Below are 20,147 nucleotides of genomic sequence, written 5' to 3' on the forward strand. Positions count from 1 at the left end.
GTGTGGTGGGGCCATGTTCAATCGTTGCTACGTCGAATAGCAACGAGGCGATCCGGTTTTCTGTTCACAAGGTGCTTTGTCCGCTCCATATGAATACACGGAGATGATCTGCAGTTGTGTCTCCTTTTGAAGCGAACCACAGAAAAAGGTGTGCCTGCTCACAGCTCATTGGGCGACAGACATGTTCGTTTGTCAAAGATACGTCCGTTTTCTTTCCATTTGAATGCGTAAACCGTAGTAAGATGGTGGGCGCTACAGACATTTCAGTCCACGCAGCGGCAGCCTGCCCTCGAGATACTGCCACGCAGAGAGGCAGCCCATATGGGAACGAAATAGCTGAAGACATGTGTGGTTCTTTTTTTTTGCGTCGAGGCTGTCCTTTCCCGTTCTTGCTCGGCAGCTGTATGTGTTCTTGGCTGCACGCGGGTAATTAATGTGTAATTACATCCGTGTCCGTACGTGGTGATGTGCCTGTGCTTGTGTGAATACGTTGCGTATGTGTGTATGTGTGTGTGTTTGTGTCAACGCCTATGGGCTTACGTGAACGACATGCAGTCGATGTGTCATTAAATTTTTTCTGGAGAAGAGCGCAAAAGTCAACCAGGCCACCTGTGTAGATCGTGTGACGTGCCAGCTGGACAGTTTAAAACATCTACCGAGACCGGAGATCCTGTTCTTTCTTGGCTCACCCATTTCAGGGGAGGCGCTTCACCCATTCAAACCCGCAGAGGAACGAGAATATGCGCATCCCTGCAATTTGGCAATTCAGTGTTGTGCTTGTGGGAGTAGAGCCAGTGCAGGGAGAAATACACGTGTGTTTCGAGTATATATTTACGGCATCTTGTCACAAAAACGCAGATTTATAACGTCAAATCGATGCCCAAATGCGCACTCCGCGTCTCCCACGGAGACATTGAAGCGTCGCCTGTGAGCGGGAACAACTCCAGACTGTCTCCCCGTTTTGCCTCCGAGGACTCGTGGTGCAAGTGTCATCGCCTGCGCCCTCCAACTAGATGACAGCTGTTATGCTTCTCAGCAGAGAAATAAGGTGTCTCTTCAAATCTACGCGACAGTGGAAGTCGCCTACAAAACGGCAACTGAGAGGCGGGGAACATCACTTCCACACGATATATATAGATGCATAGACGTTGCACAAGGCAAATGCTGAAACTCACACGACCCACATGGCTCCGCAGTTAGGTGATATGGTGGTTGAACAGCAGTAGTGGGACCGAGAACGCACGCGAAAAAGCGATCCTGGTTGCTTCGCAGATTCGTTGTTTCAAAAAGCGCAAATGCGGGAGTTACGAGCCAAACAGGTCTTTCGGGTGGGGTCATCAAATCACGAAGAAGTAACTCCCTCGTTGCTCTAATCACCGAGGTTACTAAGTTGAGCATGCCTGTTCCATGCGGCAACATAACAAATTCACGTAATTACATACATGCGTGCCTCCTTATCCATGAACCAGTGCCAAGTAGGCCACCGGAAGCATGATAAAATGAAACTTCCGGATTAAGACTGTGCGCTGTCCATACAACTAGATGCATGTAATTGCCTATGCACATCGCCTAGTGACGGACGGAAACGAAATTCTATCCATGTTTCGTCACAGGCGACTGCGTGGGGAATTGCGTTCAGCCTGTTACAGGCCCACAAACGGAGCTACAGTACATTAAGTCGCAAGGTGCGAATGTTCACCCTGGTTGCTTGCTTCAATTCTTGAGGTAGAAATAGATAAGCATCTTCAACCGGTCCGCAAAGAAGGCGATTGCATCTAGCGCAGATCGTTCTTCAACGTCAAGTCTGGCATAAAGTCCCTCGTCTCCCTTTTCCTCTCTCTGATGTCTCCTTGTCCAGCCTTGCCGTCGACTGCAGGCGCCAACAAAGGCCGCAGGCGGTGCGCCTGAGGCGCATGCGTAGCTCAACTGGTCTAACAGAGGAAGGAACTCGAGAAACTGAGGGTGCAGGGTAAGAAGCTCCTGAGTCCGGGCAGGATTCAAGGACTCTCTGCTTCGCCAACGAGAACTCGGTGAGGCAATGAAGAGGCGACTTCTCTCGCTTTCGTGAGGGGCCATGGCGGGATCGTGATGACGTTGCTCTTCAAATGGCGGAGGTGCACGAAGACAGAGAAGCAAAAGGCCGTGAAGAAGGTGCAAAGACGCTTCCAGTGACGATAGGAAGAGCACGAATGCCTGCGACGGAAATCAGGAACAACAGACGAAAGAAGAGAGAATAACAAAAGGAAAAGGCTGGGGCAGAAAGCGAAAGCAGAGGATACACAACAAACGAAGAAGGATCAAGTGGATGTTGCCGCAAAGCCACAAGGTTTAGCTCTGTACATGTGCAGGAAGCGGCGCGAGGTCAACGTTCGAGACAAAAATAAAGAGAGGCAGACGAAGACACAGGACGCTGAGCTCAAGTCAGCGAACACGGTAAGGCCGACAAAAAATCCCACACTTCAGCAAAACCCTTTGCCATGCACAGAACCAAGATCGAAGAAGAGAGGCCTCTAGTGAGTCAAGCGAAGGAAACACGGTTGCGTTCTACTCATGCGGCTGAGGACAAAGAAAAGAGACGCAACAGTCTGAATGGTGTTGAATACCCAAGCCAGGCGTTGCAAACGGCGTCGCACCATCTTTTCATAAGATGCCTGCTCACAAGAGTTGGTCTCAAAGCGTCGCTGGGTGCGCTCATATATGTGTATGTATGTATGTATGTATGCATGTACATATATATATATATATATATATATATATATATATATATATAACTAGACAGACTCATATGCATAGGCATATCGCGACGCACACCCGCAGAGGTGCACATGTGAACGGCTCGAGTTCTACGGCTAGCTTCGCCTCTCTATCCGTCTGCCCATTTGTGTTTTGAAGCGGAAGAGCCGCGCGCAGGACCATTCAGACTCTCTGGCTGTGACCAAAGAATGAGTCAAAAAAAAGAGAAATAGGATGACCAGCAAGCCACAATTCGACGGTGCTTCCATGTACCTGAGCGGAAGAAAATGACGGTGTCGGAGCGGCTCTGTCATCGAGAAGCGTCTTGACTGCCAAGACAGACAGAGAGGCCGTTGCTTCGCAAACCCTGTCAACGTGCTTCGACGCCGCTCTACGAGCCTGCCGGAGACCGACACACTACAGAACAGCAGGTTGGTAAAACGAGAATAGGACAGAGCAGAAAGGACACGAAAAAGCCAAAGAGTGACCAAAGAGCAAGCTCCAGAGAGGGTGGATAAGAGGACGAGTCCAAAGTCGAGCGTGCGGCGAGAAGCAACAAATGTTCAAGCGAACCCGCAGACACCCCCAAACACAGGCACGAGTCCCGATTCCGTATAATGATGCAATGGAAAGAAGCATTGACAGCAGGAGAGAAGCCACCTGGTCTTTGACTCTCTGTACATGATAATCTTGACGGATGCATGCATACGAGAGGTGCATACAGAGAGCTGCTGTCGCGGACTCGCGCGGGGGATGTCTTTCGAATCGCACAAGTCTCTCAAGCTGAAGAGCGCAAGAGACATAGAGGTGCAAATCAGAACAGGCCTTTTCTTCTCACCTCTTCATCCACAGAGGCGCCGAGTGTGAACGTCGCGAAGCTCCGGTTGTAGCAACCGAGCGAGAAACCTGAAGAGAGCACGCATAAGGGCGACCTCACCTTTGTGTGCCCCTGGTTTTTTTTGTCTCCACACGTCAACAACCCTCTCCGCGACGAGGGTTTCACCATTCGTTCTAAAAGCATGCACTGAGGCCGACACACAAACACCTGTGTAGATGGACAGACAGACAGGCATATGCATGCAACTCGAGACTGAGGCGAAACAAAGGAAGCCCAGGAAAGCGACACTCACACTGAGAACGAGACGCCAACTCAGAGATTCAAGAACGTGCCTCAACTGCATTTGGAGGTTACAATGCAGGCAGGCTTCAAAATGTAGATTTGCACGGGCAGATATTTCGACAGGCGACCGTGTGATTCACCGCAGCACACACGTCTAGATGCATTCGACGTCTCGCATTCTGGCGACTGCTATTGATGCAGATGGACGCGAAAAACCCGTGAAACGCGCCTACGCATGCAGAGGCAGATAGAGACGTACCGATGACCTGGAGCATAAGAAGAACGGCATCCCACTTGACAGTGTCATTTGCTGGTTGGAGGGCGAGAAGAAGACGGAGAGTCGGGTCGGTGTTTTTTCGTCTGTGAGACGACCAAGCGACCATTGTGTTGGCTTGTTGTCTGTCAGACACGACTGAGCCCGGCTCTCTTCTCTCGCGTTTGCAGCAGAGGCCATCAACCTCTTCTCGTCCAGGCAGGCCCGGTCGGAGAGCGGCTCCTAAGCCTGTGGTCGAGGGCGAGAAGGTATCTGCGTCTTCCTCATCGCTTGTTGCTTCATCATCATCGCTCTCGCGCACTTCTCTCAGGCCGTTGGTGAGGCGGAAGCGCGAGACCACTGCATCCTCTTTTCGCCGCCTTCTTCTTGTACAGTCTTCGTCTGCGTCGTTCTCCTCTCTTTCCTTCAACGAGGCTGGGTCGACGAGCAGGAAGGCGAGAAGTGTATCAAGGAGAGACTCGACTTCGGCTCCGAACCTGAAATCACCTCGGAGCAGCTGGTGCGTCAGCGCGACCTTACTCTGCGAGTCTATGCGATCTCGCTCTGCCTTCAACAACTGCAAGTAGACTCGAAGCGAGGCGCACGCAGCGAGGTAGACGCGGCCCACTGTCTCCTCGAGCCTTCTAGTAAAGGTGTGAGCTTGTCTGAAGTCATCCACGCCCTCCGCAGGCGACGAGAAAGCAAGCGACGTGCTGCAGAAACGGTCCAAGGCTGCGCAGAGAGCCTCGACTTCACTCTGCTGGCCGCCTAAAGCCGCCGACGGGAAGGGAGACTCAAAGGACGACCACGAGCGTCTTTTTCGCCCGGACAGAGACGGCAGCGCTAAACTTAAAGCAGCCGGAAACCGCGAGAGGGGCGACGCGTTGTTTCGTCTCGCTTCTGTCCACGAGGTAATCAACCGTGACAAGAAACGAAGAGGAAAGAGAAAGGCATTCGCCTCGCGATTGACCCATTGAATCGTGCGATCGACCAGCCTGCCGGGGAGCGGGTCTAGGCTGAAGAGAGTCTGGAACAGAAGGAAAACGCAGGCGAGAGAAGCTAACCCACGTGAAGATGATGGCAAGGGAGAGAAGACGGCAAGTGACGAGGCGGATGAAATACGGACACGCAGCACTCCGAAAGCGGAATCGAATGGACAACACACAAGAAAACGAGGAACCATGATTGTCTGGCATTTCCTGTCGCAATGGTTCAAGCATGCCTGTTCATCTGGCCTTCTTCTAGTCGCTTTTCATTCAGCCGACTCGCGCTGATCCCCGTTGTCTCGCTGCCTCGCTGTGTGTTCACTTCATCTTCCTGCAACCTTCTTCAGCTGCAGGGGCAAGACAGGCCTGCCCGCGACGCTTACCTGTAGCACGGAGAGGAAGGAAAGCAAGAGGTCGACAGGCACGACTGTGACGAGAGCGTCTGAGAGTCCGGAGACGAGAGAGGGGAAAGCCCCCTCGTTTTTACTGGGCTCTACGAGGGAAGGCACCGCTACGGCGGAAGAGAGAAAGGCGCGCAGGTTCACCGTCTGCGTCGACGCGCGAAGCAGCGGAGAAGACAGGAACAGATCGAGAAGGCGGAAAGAAGGCGAAGTTGCCGGAGTTGCGATCGAATCAGACTCCAGGACTCTGCTCGCTCCATCCTCATGAGAAAGAAGAGCGCGCAGCAGGTGGCTCGGCAACAGGCGCGAAACGCAGTCTCGTGCAAAGCCAGGATGCTGCAGACAGACACGCACGCGAGCACTCACCATGTGCTTTCTTTGGCGTGTGTCTCCCACTGGTCGACTGTGAGTCAACTTCTACCGAGATGCGCCATCCCGTTATCTCGGCCTTCGATTGTTTTGCGAACGTTGTTGTGGAGCGGCAAGGGGACCACTGGAGACAATACATGGGGCCGTGAGACATTAGGCTGATGTACAGACGGTCTTTTTGTTCAGTGTCCTGCTAAGTATGTAAGTCGACAGCAATGCACAAAGACACAAGCGGAACGAATCTCTCCACAGTGCGAACGTGCGCCTCCTCTACGTTCTGGTTCGTCATCGGTTCACGCGTTCATCAAGTCGCTGCACTTCATTTTACCTCGCAAGCAGCGTGGAAAAGGCGAAGCGCCAGGAGAGCAAGTTCCTGCATCTCTTCCGCGCTGGTGCACCGCCGACATACTCCGGCCTCCTTGCGGGAGACCAGTGAGAAGAGGAGCGAGACGGTGCTCGAGTTTCCATTTCCTCGGTCTTTGAAATACCTCCTCGGGAACAAGTCGTCTCGTTTTTGCATCCCGTGTTCTTGCGAATCGTGGTGTCCGTTCACTGGCTCTGCCTCGTCACAGTAGAGATGTGCAAGGAGCACTGCCGCCAGACACACCTCGAAGACATCTGCTTCCGACGAAGCTCTCTGCCCTTCTCCTGTGTATGATCCATCAGAGACTCGCGTCGCTCTCTCTCCGCCCCCCTCCCGGTTTCCTTCGCCTTCGTGGCCATACCCCCAATCGCCTGTTGTATGTAACCATGCTTCCGCTTTGCTGCTTCCGTGCCTTTCTTCCTCGGGTCTGAACAAGGTGCCTTTCCCTCCTGGTTCGTCCTTGCCCCGTCCCGCTTCGAGCTCCTCCCGCCTTCCGCGGTGGTCACCCCGGTGTGTTGGCGCAACGGAGCCCAGAAGCCCATTCCTGTTCCCAGCCGCTGACCCTTTGCTTCTGTCATCTTCGTCCGCGTCCCTTGCCACGGCGACCTTCTTTTCCCCAGTGAAGACACGCACCCAGGTCGCAAAGTCCGCGTCACCTTCGTACTCGAGCTGTGCAGGAAGGGAGGCCTGCAAAACTGCAGTCAAGACGCGCAGAGCGCCGAGCGCGAGCGTCGACGGGACGGACGGGAAAAGCTGCTTGAGCGCGGCCTGTTTCACCGAATCTGCCACGTACGACGAGATGCGCCTAGGGTCGACGGCTGTCGAAGACGATGAGAACGACAAGGCGCCGCAGTAGGCGCTGGACGAGGCACTGGGCGACGCCTGCACTCCCTGGGAAGGCGCGAGAGCTGCGAGGAGTCCGAGGAGACTCTCGCTGTTTCTCGGCAAACACAGGGTGCTGGTGGCGTCGGTAAAAGGCGGCGACGACACCACGGGCGATGTGGCACCTCTCACATCTAGAATCGCATCTTGAAGAAGCAGACGGAACAGTCGCGGCCTTGAGTCAGGCTCGCGTGCCATTCCGGACAGCAGAGCGACCGCCACGCGACTGGTCGCAGCTCGCTCCGACGGCAGACCGTCTTCTTCTCGCCGCCAGCACCGTGCGTCGTCTCCGAGAGATTCGTCGGAGTCCCTGGCGGAGAAACCGCATGAGCCATCTCCAGCGTGGCTGCCAGCTGTCGCTGAGCTCGTGAGGAAAATGGGGAGGCGGAAGAGCAGCACAAGGCCATCGTAGATCAGGGCGCGGACCGCCCAGGCGGTCGAGAGGGCGGCGGCGGCTTCAAGGGGTGCCACGCTGGCTTTTCCGAACGTTGTGTCGCCTTGGTCGGCCGCGCTCCCGGATTCGGGGATTGACAGCAGGAGGCGGACGAGGAGTTTGGCGAGCTGCGTCGGGAAAGACGTCGAAAAGAGAGAAGCGCAGGCGAGAGAGGACACTCCAGCTGCGCGTTGCTCTTCTCGCGCTCGTTGAGCGAAGAACGAAGAGCCAGAGGAAGCTGCGTCACGGATCTCGTCGCTAATCAACAGGGTTTCCGTACACCATATCGAGAGCGAGAGATGGAAGAAGCGCGTCAGGCCACAGATCTGGAAAATCGAGTAGTCGCGGACGTGATGCGGAGCTAACAAGCCCTCGAGCGTCTCTAGGGACCGCTGCGCGATGTGCAGGCGGGCGTACGGGGAGGCGCCTGTGAGTGGGCGATCTGTCCACGGCGACGGAGACAGCGCGAAGCGAGGGAACGAAGAGGCGGGCCGCAGGAATGTGGGCGACAGAAGTGTGTAGCACGCACGGGCTAGACTGGGCAGCGCCGCCAGGGCAGTCTGCAGAGCCAGCGCAGTGAATTTCGAGACATTTGCGTGGAAACTATCGACCCACAGAGACGTCAAAAAGGCGGCCACGAGGTCCGGGTGCTGGTTCCAAATTGCCCGCGTCTCGCCAGATCCAACCAGCTGAAACAGGGACAGGGAAGAAACAGTTGCATCCTCGCCGAGTTGTGCATGGAGAGACGAGAAGGGGGGAGACGTCTGCGGGTTTGACAACGCAAGCAGTCTCTCCAGAGACGCCGGAAGCGCATGCGTGTCCGGAGCAGCTCTCCGCATATGCCTTTGCGAGGCCAAGGGACTCAATATGCTGTCCCTGAGTTTGAGGAACATCAGAGGGTCGATGAGGGAAGCGGAAAGAAAAGTTGGCGAGGCAGCCGAAGAGACGGTTCGTGACGAACTGGAGGACGAGAGCGAGAGGACAGTAAGGTCTCGCTCGCAGAGTCTGAAAACAGGGGCAGGGGCACAGCGGGGAAGCGGTGTAACGCGTGACGGCCAGAATAAACAGTGGCGAAGACAACAAATCCACTGTTTGCCCATTTCCTTCAGTCTCAGTGTCCCACATCCCGAGAGACCATCCTGTGTGAGCACAGCAGCTACCGAGCAGCGAAAAGCGATCTGCAGCGAATGACATACTCGAGGAAGAGTGCGACGGCTCGCGTGACCCCTGCAGCTTTCATCCAGAGAAAGCGTTCCTCTGCCTCCCGTCCTTGGCGTGCTTGGTCTCCACGGTCTGCCTGCATGGCTCGCTCGAAGGCCAGAAAGCGATCAAAGAGGCGCCCGGGCTTCCGCGACGCAGAGCCGCTGGGGGCATGTCTCCTCATGTGGGTGTCGACGTCCTCGCGGCGCGTGCCGGCGGTTGCTACGCTGTGCAGCGTGTCGCCTAGAGACCGGAGGAGGGACGGAGCCCGAATGCTCTTTTGGAAGGAAAAGAGAAGACGGGAGAACGAAGAGAGGAGATCCCGTTCTTCGCCTGGGTTCGGTGAAGGGTTCAGGAGGCGATGAGCGACGAGGGCGAGATCGTCGATCACGTCTTGAGGAGACGGGATGGCAGTGCTGTTCCCCATTTGCGTACTTTTGCTCTTCGCAGCACTCCCCTCGCCTGACGCAGACGAAGAGCCCGACGGAAGGAACGGCTGCATTCCCTTCGCGTACGGCAAGATCCCCTGGGCAAGGGCATGGCCCGCACACCCCACACTGCGCAGGGTCTCTCGGATCTCAACGGCACATACCTCTGCGGTGGATGAGAGCTGGAGAAGAAAAAGCGGACGCAGGAGAAGCGGGAAGTTCGACACGTTCCGAATGCACGAGGCGAGGGCGTCGAGGTGTTGATACCTCTCGGGCCACTGGCACACGAGAAGCTGCAGAGCCGCAGCGCGCGTGGCCTCCGTCACTGCCAGCAGATGGAGAATCTGCAAGGCCTTCAGGTACTCCCAGTGCTGGTTGTAATTCGCGACGATCGGGGCTTGCCGCTCGCCTTCCTGGACCAAGACACCCGTGGCGGGGTCGAGGGCCTGGGGCGAGGGGTCGCCGAGGTCGTCGACGAAGACCTCGAAGTGAGGCCCCTCGCGAAGCAGTCCCATCAAGGCCTCAGCCACCTGGCCTGGTCTGACACCTCTGCTTGAAGCCGGCGAGGAGCCCGAATTGAGACCAGGATCTTCCTGGCCGCGCCACCACAGGACGGGAAGAATGAACGGGGGCGAGGATGGGACGGGAGCGAGCCCGGCGGCGTCTCCTTTGCCGCACTGCTCTCTGTCTCCGATCACAACGCCGAGATTCCTCAACACGCGGGAACGTAGTCCTTGTGGAGATCGCGAAGCGAACGAAAATGCGCCGACAAGCGTCGCCAGAGTGGCCGGGCAAGCTCGCGTCACTATCTCAAAAAGCCGAGAGTTGCTACCCGACGGCGCCCAATCAGACACACAGTCTGTAACGGGTGCGAGGCCTAGGAGGGCGAGCGAGAGAGGCAGACTGGTCGAAAGTGCTGCAGACGGCGAGGCTCCTCTTGCCGCTCCGCTCCCCTTAGGTTTCACGTCCGAGAACGACGAAGACACGCTCCTGTCGCCCTCGCGCTCAAATCCGCTCTCGGGGCTCGGGGCCCCACGCAGGCCCCTGGAGCTCATCGAGGCAGCAGAGGACGAAGAGAGAGACGCGAGACAGGCACGCTGGACGCCTGAGTGAAGGAGAAGAAGGGCAAGCCGCCGAAACGAGATTGTGTGGAAAGCGGAGGTCTGGTAGTTCGCCGGGACGTGGCCGTACGCGAAAGCTGGACACCCTGGCGGCTGGAAAGGCGGGAGAATCCACGCGCTCGGCGGCGCTTCTCCGTCCTCACGGAGGTAGCCAGCATCCACCCATTTGGCTGAGTGGACTAGAGGGCGAGAAGCTGCGTAGAGGTGAGAAAGCGACGGGAAGAGGGAGAGGAAATCTTCGTCGTCAAAGATGCAGTCTCCACCCTCGAGGTCGCCCGTGTCGTCGGTCTGGGCTGCTGCGCTTCCACTCGCGTAGCGCCTTCGCCGTCTGCATGTGGGAGGCATGTCGCGCAGCTGGCGCGTCTCCTGCACACGAAGCGCTTGCCAAGAAGCCAGGTCGGTGCCTTCCACGATCGCATCTTCGACTTGCTGCCACTTTCTGTCGAGGTCTTTCCGAATCGGAAGGGCGGTGGAGACAGACGAGGCGGGGAGGGCGTTCTGCAGCTTGGCAAACTCGTCGACTTCTCGCACTTCGGCGTAGAACGAAAACCTGAGCCACGAGCGGAAGAGTCGCCGCGCCTGCACCATGCCCTCATCCTTCTTCTCCAGGAGCACGCCGGCTTCTTCGCCCGCCTCTTCACCTCCCGACTGCAAGAGTTTCTCCGCTGCAGTCGATGCAGACAGGTTCAACCTACGTTCGAGTCGTGCCTCAGTAAGGGACGTGATGTCTGAGAGCCGCGAGCGAAGCAGCGGGAAAGAGATAATATGCTCATCAGCAGTCGGGGACGCATGGACTCCGTCAGCATACGGCGGAGCTTCGCTCTCACTGCCTCCTCGCTGTATCGCGCCTGACGCCGAGGAGGGATCGTCGCGGGCTCTTTGGAGAAGGGACGACCGGCGCAGCGAGGCAAGCAGCGGGGACTCGCGGTCGCGCTCTTTTTCATCCGCTACGCACTGAGACAGCAATGCCTGACTGAGAGTCTTCTTCTGCCAGGTGGACGGGACTTCGAGGAAGAAGCTACTGAGCGACGCCGTGGCGTATAGCGGGTCAGCCAGGTCTTCACAAGAAGGCAGCACCAGCGCCGGAAACCTGCCCTCTTCTACGTCTGACTCTCTGTCGTCATCGGTGCCAAAGCGGGTCAACACAGTCGTGTCGCCATCTTCCGGAGGATGCGACAGAAAATAGCCGGCTGCTGCTTTTCCACGTCTCGCGGCTTTGCCGCCTGGCCTGTCGCTCGCTTCCTGCGCCTCCACCCACCTCTCCTCGCTGTCTCTGAATTCGCCGTCCTCCCTGTCCCCGCCGGCTCCGCTCCCGAAGACGATTTTGTCCTGATCGGTGTCTCCCGAGGAGAGAGCGAATCGAGAGGGCGCCATGAGCAGGGCGAGGGCAACGGTCTCTCGGGCTGCATCTAAGATCCCTGGGTACGCAGCGAAGAGCGATGAAAGCCTGCCTTGGTCTCGCACGCTCAGCTGGTGCAGCGTGAACAGTGACAGCTTCCACACTCGGAGGAGAGAGGGAGGATAGGACGACGGGGAGAAAGTTGACAGCGCGTCATGTCGCGAGCCACCGCCGGTGCCTCGCAAGCCCGCGCCGCCCAAATGGACAAGAACGAACCATGAGAAGGGAGGTATGGACAGAGACGAAGAAAGCAAGCCGAGAAATACAGAGGAGTCCGCCAGCGCGCTCGAGCCACCCTGTCCCTTTGTCTGTCGGAAGCGAAGCGAAGAAGATGGGTCGATTCCGAGGGCGCATGCCGTTGCCCAGAGAAGCTCGTGAACGAGAGACGACGCCGAACGCGCAAGCTGTTCGTGGGTGAATCGAAGACGCAGACAATCCGCGGCAGCTGTTTCTGCAGTCCGAAGAGCCCACCCACTCCCGCCTAACCGAGGCCCTCCGGTCGTCACCCCTTCGCGTGGCTCACGGAACGCACCGGGGAACGCCGTGCCGACTTGAATGTCAGCCGACGGTTCTGGAGGCAACCCCGAACTGCTACCGTCCCCCTCTTGGAGGAGCCTGGGAGCGGAGGAGGGAATCAACAGTCCCTCACACGCCAAGGGGCTAGTGCCGCTGTGTGGGTGGCCGCATCTCTCGTCTGCGTTTGCTCCCCCTGCAGCTTCGCTCGAGTCCCTAGTCTCGGCTCCCGGCCACAGACGGCTGCCGGAGGCTCGTTTTTCTGCGCTTTGCAGCTGCAGCGTCGCCTGGCGCCGGTAGAACTGAAGAAAAAGAACGTCTCGCTGGAACAGCAACCGAAGCAGATCGAGGCCGACAACGGCGACTTCCTCAGCCATAATGCTGCGGGCGGCCCAGGAAAGAGACGCAGACAGGGGCGAGGCCTCAGAGGCTCGACCGGAGGCACCCGCGGAAAACCGGCCCAGTCCACGCTCATGCTCGCGTCTTTGTCTGTTCCAGGAGAACGACAAAGGCCCTTCTTCGGTGCCCGCGGTCCCGCCTCCTCGCTCCCAGCTGCTTCCCAGGTCAGCCCGCATTCCGGGGCGCGACGCACCGCTGCATGGACCTGCGCGCCAAGAGGCAAAAGGCGAATGTGCTAAGCTCGCGGCGAAGGGGTTGTTCGGCGAGGCACGCCCGTGCGACTGGTTCTTTTTGTGTGAGGAGAGAAGAAAATGCGAGAGCGAGAAGGACAGGCGAGACGAGGCGTTGTGGAAGCAGGATACCTTCATCAGGGCATCGAAGGCCTCGGACTCCATACAAAGGAAAGCTCGGAACAGATACGTGGTCGCCCCCGCAGTCGCGCCTTGGCAGCTGCCGAACGGCTCACGAACCGTGGCATCCACGGTACTCGCGCCGACCCGGGGAAGCGGCCCGCGAAGAATAAGCCGGAACGACCGCAGGAGGATCACAGCCAAGCGCCAATACCGGGCCTGGGGGAGACTCTGCCAAGCGCGATGAAACGGCTCTCGAAACACAGTGACGAAGACCTCCAACAGAAACGCCGTCAAACGTGTTAGGTGCGACCCCACGACGGTGTGGAGCAGCGCGAGGTCCCGGGGGTCGCTGCCTCTAGCGAGGGACATATCTCCCAAGGAAGCAATAATCGCCTTCCCTTCCTGGGAGGAAGCGAAGAACGCCCCTGCCGCGTTCGCAGTGCCTGCCGCGCAGAGGTTAGCTCTCGCGTCGTCTCGACTGTTGGCGCATGTGCCATAAACATCTCTCTCTCCTTCTCTCCAATTCGAGGCCAGATACTCGTCAGCGTTGTCCGCCCCCCCTGTGCCGCCGCTCGCGTCGCACCGCGTCTCCCGTGCTCCGTTGAGGCCCGCGAACTCAACTTTTCTGATCTCTCTCTCAGTCCCAAACCGGGTCCGCGCCGCGTAGGAAGGCCCCTGAGACCCGCCGCTCGCGTTTCTGCACTCGCCGTGGGCACAGTCGCCGGCCCCGCTATCGGACACGCGAGCCCAGAACGAGGCGAGAGTTGCGTCGAAGCGACGTCGGAGACCCACGAGCTGGAGGTGGTACGCGACGCAGGTTGTGAAGGCGAGAAGCAGCCGGCCCTCGTCCTCTGCAACAGGCGACGACGGAGAGAGAAAAGCGCTCTCGTTTTTGTCAGAGAGGTCCCGCGAGGCGCCGGCCGCCTTCTCCGCGGGCAGGCTCAGGTCGCGCCGGAGGCTGTCGATCATCGAGCTAAGCTGAAGAAGAACCGCGAGAGACGTCGACGGGTTCCTCACAAGGTTGCCTGTCAGTGCCTCGAGACATGCCGCCTTGATTCCCAACAAGTTGATGTGTTTGTTGTTCGAGTTCATGTGGAGAATCTCGTAGATGAAGTCAAGCAAATGCCAGCCTTCGCCGCGATCGCGACCCTCGTCCGCGAACGCGCTGGGCGAGCTGCCGTACTCCCCGGATCCCAGCCCGGGCTGTGGGAACGGGAGCGACGAGGCCAAGGCGACGGAAGCGAAGGGGCTCCGTAGACCGCCTTCGCGCTTCCCTCTGCCTCCATACAGCGGCGCGGCTCGCAGCAGTGGACAAAGACGCTCGGGGAGTGTTGGGAAGGGGAGTGGGAGAAGATAGAGGAGAAAGGAGTTGTTGAGGCTGCCGGCAAGACGCAGGCACGCCTCTAGACATGCCAGAAGGCCTCGTGGAAAGCTTTTGCTTCGGTCAAGCAGGTGGAAGTGCCTGTCTTCGCGCAGCATGCCGCCCAGGAACTCATGGCGCCCGTCCGCGTCGCCGCTCTGTCGGAGCGCCCTGTCGCGGTCGAGCCCCGTCGGCGAGAGAAAGATGTGGGAGCGGTCTCTCGCTTCCTCCGCGGGAAGGGCGAGGCCGCGCGACGCCAGGAAAGAAGACCTGGAGTATGGCGACGCAGAGGCGAGCGCCGGCGGCGTGATGTCGAGGGCCGAAACGAGAGACGACGACGCTGGGAAGTCGCTGTGCCTCCCCAGGAAGAAGTACTGCGGCAGCGCTGCGTACTGGCCTCGCAGTGAAGCCTCCAATTGCTGAAAGAGGGTCAGAAAAAGGCGCGAGAAGCGGAGAGACGGCAGCAGAGGCGTGCCGAAGTTCGCAGCAACTCTCTGAGCCACGAGGGGGCCTCCGCGGCTCGCGAGAACAGAAGACAGATTCAGAAGGGCGACCAACAGCGGGGGATGCAGAGCGAGACTCACTCCCAGTTCGCGGGTCGCCGCACTTAGGACTCGCAAGTCTGCCGACGAAGATGGCAGAGCTGCCCTGCGGTCTGGCCCGAACACAGCATCCGCGGGGCCTGCGGCGTCTGAAAGAAGAGAGGCAGACGAGAGGGAGCGCCCGGGCCCTGGGGACGGAGGCCGGACAGCAAAGGGCGAGGTGAGGTATCTTTCAGACGATCCCCTGAAGGACGACGCGAGCGGGAAGGTCGCCGCAAGAGGGATTGCATCGTTGGGGTCGTTCACGACGGGAAAGAAGGGCGACGAGTCCGCGAGAGCTTTTTCGCGAGGGTGAAACGACAGAGATGAGGCGGACGCGCCGGGACGGTGGGCGAGGTGCAGAGAGGCGTCGATGCCGTCCTCTCCATACAGCGACGTGTCAAAAAGGAAAGAAAAGCGTTCAGTGCAGTAGGACAGGAGATCCGTGTAATGGGTGCAGGCAGCGGGGTAGGCTCGGCACACGAGAGCAATAAGATTGAGGAGAGCCAGCAAGTGGCCGGTGCCTTCGTCGCCTTCGCGTCCGCTTCCACCCTTGTGTGCGAACGGGAAGCGATACGATTTTTCTCTTCGCCGTCGCTCGGCCCTTCCAGTCCTGTCTCCGAAAAACGGAGGAAAAAACGCTGGTGACCAGCCTGCGTGGCGCCGCGAGCGGATGCCGCCTGCCAACCCGCCGTCTTCATCGTCCTCAGGTCCGGCGTCCTCGCCGGCCTGGTAAAACGATGCCATCTCAGTGTGGAGCAGCGGCGCGCCAACGAACGCGTGCTCAGAGAAGAAACAGTCGTAGGGAGAAGCCGGGGATGAGAAGGAGAAGGGCACCTCTTCCTCTTCCCTCCGGAAGTCTTCAATCATCCACGAAAGACTCCGCGACCGCGCGCGGTGCACTTCCACTTCTACCAAGTGCGTCAACAGAGACGTCCGACCTTCCTCAGTGAGAAGTGGCGACGACAAAGGAAGGGGGGAAGCAGCGGCGAAGCCGAGCCAGAGAAACTCGTGGACCAGCTGGAAGGAGAGAAGGTCAATGGCATCGAGTGGCGACCGCCCACGCAGAAACACCTCGCCTAAAAGAACGAACATGTTTCGCGGCGACGACACGAGTGCATCCCATGCGTCTCGCGCGTCGGACATGTAGACCCCGCAGACGATAAAGCGGAGGAGACACTCCAGCCCCGCGTCGTCGCGCCAAAACGCTTGGCCCTGATGGACGAGAATGCACACGAGAACGGGGGAAAATGAGGGAAGGGCAAATCAAACAAGGGCGGCAACACGGTTGAGTGAAAGAGCAAAGAGAAGAGTGGAATCCAAGAGAGACAGCGCAGTGTTCTTTTTCACACACCAGCGCTCCTCTCTCAATGGCATTCGGTCGTGCGTCTTGTTTTCGTTTGCTGAAAGGTTTCTCCTTCAACGGTCATCTCTAGTCGGAAAAGCATGCAAACGAAAACTCACAGACTCCACCACGTCGGCACTTTTCAGCGGCCGCATTATCATTTACTTGCTTCTATTGGATGGCGTTGTCTGTTTGCGCTCTGACGCGGCGTGGAGTGAACTATGTCCTGCCAAAAGCCTGTTTTGCCACATACTGACACATTGTTTGACCCGTATACAATGGTTTTCGTACTCTTTGTTTTACCCCTTCGATTTTCGCAGTCTGTCGCAACCTACCGCGTGACGGAGCTTTGCGAGTTTATCGTAAAACATGCCGGCGTCCGGAGGAATGAGAAGACGCGCAGAAGCCGCCTGGGTCCCTCCTCCTTGTGGTTTATTTTCCTCTGCTCTCTCAGCCGCTGAGAGCGAGAACGGAGGCACGAGCCTCGTCGTCACGCCCTGGCGGTCTTCTTCCAGAACGTCGCCTTGGCATTCCTGGATATCCTGGGGACTGCTCATCGGATTGAGTTCCGTGAGGGGAGGTAGTTCTAGGAGATTGCCACAATCCTTCCCTTCGTCGTCATTGTCTTTTTTCTTCTCCATGCATGTTTCTGGCTCCCGTGTCACAAACCACCGGAGCAGCTTGGGGTGCAGAGCAAGCAGGAGAATTTCCGCGAACCGAAAGGACAGCGGGCGCGAGAGGAGTTGCAGACTGGCAAAGAAAGTCGCGCTGCCGCCTTTGATTCTCCTCAGCGCATCTTCACCGTAGAGAAGCCGCGTACGTCTCTCCCGCTCTTCCTGGCCGGGCTGCAGTCCGGGCAATCCGTCTGCACGCCCGCCGAAAAAAAACGATTCCCTCTCTCTTTCTCCCAGCGCTCGCAAGGCAGCGTGGAACTTTGCGTCGAGCTCATAAACACCTCCTGAAGAGAGTTTCTCCAGCCGGCCTTCTGTCCGACTTCTCTCGACGTTCGCATGCGGACTCAGGACATGCGGAATAAGAAGCAGCACATCCTGCACGTCTTGCATGCTGGGTTGGAAACGCGCGAAAAAGAGCTGCAAAAGCTTCAGACACAGGTCCAGCATGGCGCTGTCGTGGACTTCCGAGACAGCAGCCAAAGCTGAAGCAGGTGCTGCGGACGCTCCACCCTCAGGTGCAGGCGGTGAAGCCGAGGTGCCACCGAGAGCCTCGCGTGCGGCAGCCATCGCGAGGGAAAGTACGGAAGGAAATGGAGACAAAAGGGTCCCGTAGTACGGTGACGCACCTCCAAAGAGCACACTTTCCTTCGGAGACGGCAACTGAGACGGTGGAGAAGACGGATCCGCCACCGGCGCGCTCGGCAGCAGAGGCGGACACACCAGCGTCGAGACCAAAGTGCCAATGCGGTCGAGCAAGTTCTCAACGAAGCCGTGGCGGGCGAGCCGGGTAAACACCGAGACTGCGACAGGGTTACACACATTATCCACATCGCCGTAAACCCCCAGGGAGTCCTCCGCATACAGTGCGATAGCCAAATGAAACAGACACAGAAGGTGGAAATGCTGCTCTCTGTGGAGTGCGGCGAGAATCAACTGCGGGTCCCATATCACGTCGCCATTCCCGAATTTTTGTGCGCCGTCTCGAGCCTGCGTGGCAGAGCTGAGCGAAAAGAGAGACAAAGCGCCAGACGAAGGGTTTGTCTCCTGAAGAATCTGGACAGCATCGAAGGCAAGAGAGAAACACATGTATTGGTCCAAGTTATGCAGCTGAGAAAGCTGGTCGATATCCTTGCAGAGACGCTCCCACCCTGGATAGCTCTCTCGAGCAAACTGCTCCAGCTGAGCAGACGACACCGACACCTGGCGTTCCGGAACTGTCAAAATTTTCACAAAAGCATCTTGAAAGAGCAGAATGCGCTGCAATGCCGAACGCTGAAATGTCAGTAGCGCATCCAACTGTGCCCGAACAGTTGCCTGCTCTTCCTCCAGTGACGCCACGTAGTCTTCTTCTTGTGACAGCGTGCCATCTCGGCGCGTGCTTCCTGTTGATCTTTTTTGTGCGGACCCTCGCGGGGGCGCAGACGCTTGAGTGCGAACCTGCGGAAGCGGACACCGAGAGCAGCAAAAATAAGGAAATGCGACGGAACGAAGCGGGAATGTGGAACCGGAACTGAACCGTTTTTCGCATTTTCTCCTCTATGGTGAAATTCACCCTTCGCGCCAGAGGTTGAGTGGGAGTGACAATGAGCCGACGGCACTTCCACCACAGAAAGTGAACAGAGCAAGCAGACCACGATCAGCCCACAGACTAAACTATTACGAAGCCGTGGTTGCACTCCATACGCCCTAGTGGGACACTTAAGCTGAAAAGAACAGCCTTACAGATGGGCGTGACAACCAACTTTGTCACACAAGGCGTCACTGTAGGTATTTCCTCGGGGACACCACACGGCTGTATTGCACACAAAACACCGTCTTTCTTATCGAACTCAGGGCGGCGCTCTCGTCGTTACACTTGTCGTCACGAGGGAGTAAATGACATACCTCCGCACCACTAATGGGGGCATCAGATGAAGCAGCCGCCAAAGCCGCACTCTGAAGCTCTGCAAGTCTCTCCCTTAACTGGCGTGCTGATGGCCATGTATCCCCTTTCTGAACCATCGGAGAGATGACCTCCGTGTATAGACGCTCGAACTGGCGCCCCCCCCATGCAGATTTCGGAGGAGAGAATCCCGAGACCCCGCAAGTACTCGAAGATCCGGAAGAAGACGAAGCAGATATTCCTTGTTGCCCAGATAGTGCCTGCGTAGTGCCGCTTGCAGCATTGGCAGGCGCAGCCGGAGTAGCTGTGAGCAGAGAGGATCCTGGTGCAGCATGTGCATTTGTCATCGCCGGTTTTGCGGACAAGCTTCCTGTTGTTGCCGAGCCCCCTCCGAATAAATTCGAAGAGGTGGGCTGGCTTGAATTGCCAAACAACCCGCCACCGGAGCTTGCCATCCTTCTGCCGACGGAGCGAGGGAGGGCGTCCGCCCGGAATGCGAAAAGTGTTGTCCGAAGAGAGTCAGAGAAACATATGGATCGTGAATGCTGGAAGCAGGAAAAAAGAGTCTGAGATAGAGATGATTTTAAAGAGTGAGAGGTGGAGTGAACGCAAGAGACAGATTGGAAGCCACTGGTTTTGATGCACACCCGTTGGCTGCCAAGTGGGGATAAACGAAGGATCAAGATGGCACGCTGCTACTGTGTGGTCTCTACCTCAAGTGGCGTCAGACGTTTATCACGGTAAACGGTTTTCAGGCTGCAGTTAGCTATAAATCAACGGGCATTTTCGACAAAGATCGAGACGAAAAATGTTGCCCCCAGCCCGGCTGTGCATGTCTTGGACCTGCAAGACCGGCCACGCGCGAGGGTAGAACAGGAGTAACCGATCCGACAAGCAGTCCACTTACCGCATACCTCTCCAGAAATACAAAGAAATATTTTAGGGCGTTTATTTCCCACAATGAGATCGATGGCCGCCACTTTACTAACTCAGCATGCACGACCTACATTCACGACCTATTTTCTCTCCGCAGCTGCATGCAGCAGTTTCAGGCAGACCTCCTACTCCTGAATCAATCCAGCCCCGAAGGTTACTGTCGCCAAAAGCATCTGTGAAGAAGAGTATATTTCTACAGTGTATTCGTACACATCTACAGGCAGAGTTTGTGATGCTGGCACACGCGCGGAGGTCGTGCTGGATATTCATGTAGGGACGGCCCACGCCTAGCACAGGCCTGCCACATCGGCGAGCTCAGGACACTTTTTCACTAGTCGGTCACTTCTGGAAATGGATTTTGGCTGGTCGCTTGTGAATCTACCGCCGTTAATGCTTCTCCTGAAGTAGCGCTCTT

At 57.6% G+C, this 20,147-nt stretch overlaps 1 protein-coding gene across 1 annotated transcript; it reads right to left on the reverse strand.

Moving 5' to 3' along the window:
• Window positions 1-1,633: 1,633 nt before the first annotated feature.
• On the reverse strand, window positions 1,634-19,251 carry TGME49_269290 (hypothetical protein; the record flags this gene model as incomplete). Its single annotated transcript, XM_018781538.1, has 9 exons — window positions 1,634-2,193; window positions 3,007-3,132; window positions 3,572-3,639; window positions 4,113-5,133; window positions 5,476-5,829; window positions 6,191-8,546; window positions 8,738-16,110; window positions 16,576-18,351; window positions 18,799-19,251. 9 exons carry the CDS (start codon window positions 19,249-19,251, stop codon window positions 1,714-1,716), a joined length of 14,007 nt encoding a protein of 4,668 aa, XP_018636574.1. The 3' UTR covers window positions 1,634-1,713.
• Between the last annotated feature and the right edge of the window lie 896 nt (window positions 19,252-20,147).

The sequence above is a fragment of the Toxoplasma gondii genome, chromosome VIII (genome assembly GCF_000006565.2).
Source record: "Toxoplasma gondii ME49 chromosome VIII, whole genome shotgun sequence".
In the NCBI taxonomy this organism is placed as follows: Eukaryota; Apicomplexa; class Conoidasida; order Eucoccidiorida; family Sarcocystidae; genus Toxoplasma; species Toxoplasma gondii.